The following is a 7,299-nucleotide window of genomic DNA, read 5'->3' as shown; positions in this document are numbered from 1 at the left end:
CGCCCCCCCCCCGTAGAAAAAACTCCAAAAAAAAAAAAAAAAAAAAAACCTAAGACGGGTTCGGCCCTCGCCACATGGAACCTGTGCTCCTGTAGCAGGTGGGCCTGCCTCTCTGTTCCACCTCTGTTCCCCTGGGCGCCACACAGGCAGGACTGCCACCCCACCAGGGGTCGCCTCACGGCCCCCACACATTGACCTGTGTCCCGTCATGGCCCTTGGCGAGCTGGCGCTGATGCCGCATGGCCTCCTCCCACTTGCCTCCCAGCCTCAGCTCCAACTCATTCCTTGAGACGCAGTCCAGGCCGCGTAGCCAGCTCAGCAACGGGAGCTCACGCCGACTCCCCCGTTCCTGCTCCCGTCTGACTAAGTAACGTCGTGGCTCCAGGCGGCATTTTTCCCTGTTACTCTTACTCACACACATCTGTGCAGGTAGGGCAGCCGCGCACATCTGGCCTCTGTGTCCTGCGGGCTCTGGGCTGCAGGGCCACAGTCACTCTGCAGGTGCGTGGTGTTTAGTTGATAAGCCAGCGGCAAGGAGGTCGATTCTACAAGCTCGTTTCTCTTTTCTGGCAGCTCACGGATCAAGCGTTCTCCTAAGCCACGCCGGAAACACCAGGTCAATGGCTGCCCTGCGGACGCGGAGAAGGACAGACTCATCACTACGGACAGCGATGGCACTTACAAAAGACCCCCTGGAGTCCACAACTCTGCCTATATCGGATGCCCAGTGCGTAACGCGGATTCCCCCCGAGGAAGGGCAGGGATGGAGGAGACTAAGCCGTGGGCTGCCGTGTGGGGCCGGTGCCCGATGGCTGCTATGCCCAGACCGACTGCTTGGGGGCCCTCCTCCTGAGGGGAGACTGCAGGCAATGCCTCTGGCAGTGTACCCCCTGCTTTTCCTTTCCCCGTAGACCTCTGGGGCTCCAGAATGGGAACTATTTGCGGTTAATTGGGAAACACGATGAAATGTCCAGGCTTTTTTTCCTCCTGGTCAGAGGGTTGTTGGGTTTCTCAGGGATAGGAGGGACATTTAGGGTTTGGTTTTCTCTCCTGCCCTCAGAATGCTAAAAAAAAAAATAGTGTATTTGCTAATATATCTGTTTTAATCGTCAGAGGGCAGGTGCGCTTGGCAGAGAGAGGAGGAGGAAGCGCCCCCACAGTGAGGCATGGTCACACCTCGGTCCTTGTCCTCCATCTCTCCAGCCTATCAAGGTCCTGGGTGCACATGTACACGTGCCCAGCACGGGCCAGGGTTTGAGCTGTGCCTGGGCATGTGGGATCCAGCTCCAAATGCATAGCGCTTAACCTGACCAGCCCTGTACTTTTAATTTTTATGAGCGAAAGAGCTTAATGGAGATTAAGAAGTGAGGAATTCGAGATTTTTTTCTCCACTGAAAGGGCACAGATGGAGTTTCTCGAAGGGTTTAAGACAGACACTGGGAGTGTTAAGGTGCTTATGTACTGGCCTCATTGGGTAGAGAAGAAAGAGGCAGCCTTCCCAAGGGGCCGAGATATACGGACACAGAGCTGGCCTGTGAGAGGGAGGGAGAGCCAGACAGCTCGCTCGCAGCCTTGGGGAGACTCGTGGCTTCTCCCACTTGAGCCACGAAGCAGCCCTGTGGGTTGTCGAGGCCCCAACCTCCTCGGAGGCAGACTCCCAGAGCTATCCTTATTTACAGAGAAGGCACCGAAGTGCATCTTTAGACAAGGGATTTGCAGTGCACTCAGCCACTGAGAGAGCGCGTATGCAAGCAGCCACTGCTCATGGAGGCTCGTGCTTGCCTCTCAAGTCAAACAACCAGTACCGACAGACATTAAGTGAATGCCACAGCCGGGCCAGATACTGTACAGCTTGGGCCATGAGCATCTGAAAGAACCCAGCTTTTCCTTGCAGAACTCACTGTGTTTCTAATGTCTTTGAGACAGACCGTGACTCTCACCTACTCATGAGGAGGGGTGGGATTCCAGAGACTTGGAAGGTCTACAGCTAGACCGCCTCCATCCTCAGGAGCAGGCCAGGAGTTGCTCTCTGAATGGGGTGTGGCTTGGGTGGCGGCCCGGCTCTAACAGTAGAGGGCGCTCTTGTGCTGCTTTGCCGTCTGGGAGAGGCAGTTGGGCTTGTGTAGTGTGTGGCTTGGTCTGGGAAAGGCTGTCTCCCGGGCTCCCCAGGATAGTCACCTGGGTCTTCCATCTGCCTGAAGCAGGGACTTCTCGTGGTGTGGAACTAATAGTAGTAGTAGTAGTAATAATAATAACAGCAGCAGCAGTAATAGAAGGAAGGGCCTTCTCCCCTCGCTTCTCTTTCCTAGCCAGCTGGCTCGTTATCGCAAAGGCAGTCATAGGAGAGTCTTCCCAGTCCTCTGTGATAGCCTGAGTTCTGAGTTCCATCACCCTCGTGGTTGCGTTGTGTGTGGAGTAATCTGTCTCCCCTTTTATTGTCTGCAATCACTTCCATCAGACGACACCAAATGAGGCCGTTTTCTTGGTGCCCTGGATCATCCTTTTTCTCTTCCTTTTTTCCTTAGCAGAAAGGGCAGAGTTTCCTCCTTCAGTTGGTGGAAAGACCCTGACCCTGGAGAACTGCACCCCAGTGGTCGCTTGTCTCTAGTGGTTCCTTTTTCTTTTTTTTTCCTTTCTGTCCTGGCCTATCCTGGCCTGGCCTATATGATGCCAGAAAGTATGTGCATGTATATGAATGAGGGACAGATGGCAGGAGAGAGGGGAAGCACCCTTCAGTAGGGACTGTCTACACCACAATCCTTTTTCCTCCAGTTCTCCAACCTGTCAGAATTCTGGGCTTGTCGTATACACTCGGTCTGTAAGCTGCTGGGTCTGGGACTCAAACCCTGGTTGGGCGTGTGGGATCCAGCTTTCTCTGCACAGCGCCTAACTGATAGGCTCCAGTGCTAGTCTTCCTTTTCCCAAACATTCCCAAAATGAAAATCTTCCTTATATGGGCTTGTTACTTTCTCTGGCTGGAAATTCTGAAATACATTCTTTCAAAGATAATGCCTTTCTTAAGACGTACCTTCTCTTAGGTACATCCTGACCATTTGAGGGGTGTGCTGCATGTTTTTGAATTCTCTTGAATTTTTTACTTTCCTTTTAAAATATTTTCTTGAGAACTCTACTCTAATCTAAAAGAGATATTCCTGAGTTCGCAGTAACAAGGGTTACCATTATGATTCAGGCCTTCACAGACTGAGTCCCTCAGGCGATCCTGCCAGCTGTCTGTTTTTGTAGATAAAGTTTTTTTTTTTTTTTTTGTGGAGAGGTTTTTGCTACAGGGGCATGTGCTCGCCAGAAAGACAGAGAGAGACAGACAGAAACTGAGAAATCATCCCCCAGGGGAGATGGCCACACTGCAATCTCTTCTCCTCCATTCTCTTCTCGGGATCTTGGGCATGCACACACACGCGCCTGGTGTGAGTTTAAGCCACCGGGTCCAGGACTCGAACCGCGGTCAATTACATGGGAGTCCAGTGACATAGCCATTACACTAACTGCTGGTCCCTGTAGATAAAGTTTTATTGTAACACAGCCAGCTCATTTGTCTGTGTGAGCTCTGCTGCTGAATTTGCTGACTGGATGACTGGCAAAAACCTGAAGTATTTACGGTCTGTCCCCTTATGGAAAAAGTTCATCAGCTCCTGACGTGATTGATCATCTAGACTGGACCTTTCAGATCAGCCCCATAGTGCAAGGGGTAAGCACTGTGCTTTTGGAGCTGGATCCCACATGGCCAACTGTGGTTTGAATCCTGGCCCAGGGCTTGAAAAACATGCCAGGCATATCATAGGATGGAGAAAGGGAGGAAGAAGGATTGTGACATGACCATGCCTCATTGGGGGGTATTTTATCTCTGTCTTTCTCTTTCCAGTGAGTACACGTGCCCTCTGGCAGTAAAAAACAAAGCAAAACAAAACAAAACAGAAAAGACGAAAGTGTAAAAGGGCACTGTTACGTATTGTGCTGGGACCACAGCGTAAGCCACAGTTGTCCTGAGCAAACTGTGATGTGTGATCCCTGTCCTACTGTACCCACAAAGGACTGCCAAGTGGCACCAAAATACAGATGACGAAAGGTAAAAATGTTCATATGCAGCTCTGAAGAATGAACAGGTACAAAGGAAACAGCATTGAGTAATGATAGAATTATCAGTCTGTGGGGACCAGCAGATGGGGTAATGGTTCTGTCGTTGGACTCACACGTAGTTGACCGTGGTTTGATTCCTAGACCTGACAGCTTAAACTCATGCTGGGCATGTGTACGCACCTGCCTAAGATCCTGAGAAGAGAATGGAAGAGAAGGGATAGTGGTGTGGCCTTTAAAGTTTTCTCACTTTCTGTCTCTGTGTTTCTCTAGCAAGTGCATGTGCCCTATAGCAAAAATCTCTCTCTCTGAAAAAAAAAAAATGATCAGCTTGGGATTCAGGAGATTGGAATTCAAGTTCTGACTCAGAAATTCTGGGTAAATACTAACTTCCACAGATTTAGTTTTCCACATGGTCGGTGCCAGCTTTATGTGAACATTGTGCCAGATGTTGGGACAGAGAAAAGCGATTAGATTCCCTTCTTGGCCCTCAAGTTCTGATTGTCTTGAGAAACGGGGAGACTGCAAGAACACAGAGGAACAGGAGGCTCTGACGTGGCCCTGTAGCTCTCGGGCTTGGTAGCAGAATTCAAGGGAGCCAGTGGGAGTCTCAGGGACCCTTCCTTCCCATGGTCAGGGCATCACATCACTCTTGCTACAAAAGTTCAACTTTCTCTAAAATTCTGACCACTAAGGGTGAGGTTGGCAGTGGGTGTAGCTGTTAGGGAGCCTTCCTTCCACTCCGTGGGAGTCTTAGTTTGAGTTTATAGTGATTTGGGGCCTGTGCATGTGCTGGGTGTGTCTTTTAAGCCTTGGGGTCTGGGGCTTGAACCACACAGTCAACCATATGGGATCCAGCTGTCATAACCCCCATTCCACTGGCTGGCCCATATTTGGAGTTAAGTATGTGCCCACCCTGCTTGCTTCCTTACAGTACTGCCTAGCTAGCTGCTGGGATCACTGGCAGGAACTTCATTCTGTCTTTGGAGAAACCTTCGTTCTTATCACACAGGAGGTGGACTGGTAGGTTGCACCATACCACTGAGTGGTCTTCCTTATTTGTTCCTCAAGAAAACCAAGAGGTGGAGAAGAATATATGAGCATGGACCCCAGTCCAGGAGAGGAACACAGGCTCCTTCTAATGTTATTTTAGAAAAGCAGGGCCCCTCTTTGGGGCCTCAGACTCTTCCTTAGTTGGAAGTTGCAATTTTATAGAAACGGACTTAGATGGCCAGGTTTGCGATATGCATGAGAGTGAGGTTGCTAGTGGGGGCCCTTGAGGAGCGAAGAGCCCCTGCAGCCTCTGCTCAGCGGTAGTTGGCTGCTTCTGTGTGGGGGTAAGGCCTGGTCACACCAGAGCTTCAGATCCTGCCAAGGACATCAGAAATCTGAGTGTTAATATGAAATTTTCAGATTTTTAAAAATACTGGTTAGACTGAGCAGGCCAATCGAAACAGATCCATGGGCTGTCTGTGGGTTTGCCAGTTTGTAGTACATTTCTGCCTCCCCCTCCTTTTTTTTAAGAGAGATTTTTGTTATAGATCACATGTACTTGCTGGAAAGACAGAAGGAGACAGGAAGTGAGGAATCACCTGGGAGCAGGGGGAGGGGACAGGACGCCTGGCCACGCCACATCACAATCTTCTCTCCTCTTGGGATTTTTGGCACACATACATACACCTGACGTGAATTTCAAGATACCAGTTCCAGGACTTGAACCACGATTGACCATGTGGTAGTCCAGCTATGTGACCAAATTACGCCATGTGCTGGTTCCCTGAAGTATGGTTTTTTTGAAGTTAAGCAGCCACTCACCTTTTGGCTGGCATGAATAATAACAGATCATCCATGGGACAGACTTTAAATCACTAGAAAGCCCTTTCCAAACAGTTGGCCAAGATGAGGCCATGTCTGTGGAGTAGTTTCTAGTAGATGCGATGGCCTGCCCAGGTAGGGGAAGTCTCCCTTGGCCCCTTGAGTAGGGCAACCCAACCAGCTGAGCTAGACTGCAGTCTAGTCTTGAGCAAAGCATTCTGGGGAGAAAGAGCCCAGCCTTCCTTGCAGAGGGCAAGGGGTCTCAGCCCCTGACTTCCTCACAGAAGACACAGGGTCTCCAGCCCCTAGGCAGAACTTTTTCTCTCTTCGTTGTGGACTGCAGTAACTGTGTTGTTTGGACCCAGAAAGGGCTCTACTTCTGTTGGTTCCTTGTTTTGCCTGAGAATTTACCTGGTGTATTTTATGACAATATTTTGCTTATAATATACTGTAAGAAAATCAAACTTTGAAAATCTTGTCGCTTACATTCCTGTCTCTTCAACTGTGAGTAGAAAATATAATTTAAACCCTTCTTAATGACTCATGCTATTCAGACATACTTCCATTTTAAAGAGAGAGGATTTCTGGTAAATAACCGTCCCTACTTAAAACAGTGTAAATAATTGTTGTGATAGGTATTGTAATTGTTTATATATGCACCAAGTTTTAAGATGGTGGTGACTTTGATGTCTTGTAGGGGTATACAGGGGTGTTTTTTTGTCTATTGAGAGTAGTCGATAGATTGCTTTGCTTTTGGTTTCTGTATCATGAAAGATTGACCAGGTTTTTGTTTTGTTTTGTTAGTATATACACTTTGAAACATGGTTTTTGGCTGCTTAGAGGCTTTTGATAAAAAAAAAAAAAAAAAAGTATGCTCCCAGGTACTGAAATGCATTTTAGACGGTTCAGTGTCACTGCAATGTGATTGTTGAATAGTTCCACTTTTTTCTTTTTTTTCCCAATTCAAGCCTTTATCTCCCATGAAATGTAAGGCATATTCCTCAGCTTTCACTTTTCAATTCTTTGACATTTTTCCCTCAGTGTCTGGAAGATCATTAAATTACATTTTGGCCCTGGGTGTTTGTGTGAGGATCGCTCCAACAGCTCTTGTGTGATTCTCCTCTCCTTTGTCATTTCCCACTCTGCAGTCCGACCCTGACCTCCCAGCAGATGTGCAGACACCGTCCTCGGCTGAGCTGGGGAGGTATCCAGTCCTGCCCTTCCCATCCTCCCAGTACATCCCGCCCCAGCCGTCCATCGAGGAGGCACGCCAGACCATGCACTCCCTCCTGGACGACGCCTTTGCCCTCGTGGCGCCCAGCAGCCAGCCCTCTGACACCACGGGTGCGGGCCCTGGGGTCCCAGGTGGCCTGCCTGTGAACAGCACCCTTT

The 7,299-nt window shown here is 49.3% G+C and overlaps 1 protein-coding gene across 1 annotated transcript in view; it reads left to right on the top strand.

Moving 5' to 3' along the window:
- The window catches only part of KIAA1549 (KIAA1549 ortholog), a 125,971-nt gene that overhangs the window by 83,616 nt on the left and 35,056 nt on the right, over window positions 1-7,299 (top strand). The window contains 1 exon segment of the mRNA XM_027770543.1: window positions 574-727. Coding sequence (XP_027626344.1) covers window positions 574-727 — 154 coding nt within the window.

The sequence above is a fragment of the Tupaia chinensis genome, unplaced genomic scaffold (assembly GCF_000334495.1).
Source record: "Tupaia chinensis unplaced genomic scaffold, TupChi_1.0 Scaffold000140_1, whole genome shotgun sequence".
NCBI classification, from domain to species: Eukaryota; Metazoa; Chordata; class Mammalia; order Scandentia; family Tupaiidae; genus Tupaia; species Tupaia belangeri.
Note: the sequence above shows the minus strand (reverse complement) of the source record. Positions and strands in the feature narration are given on the sequence as shown.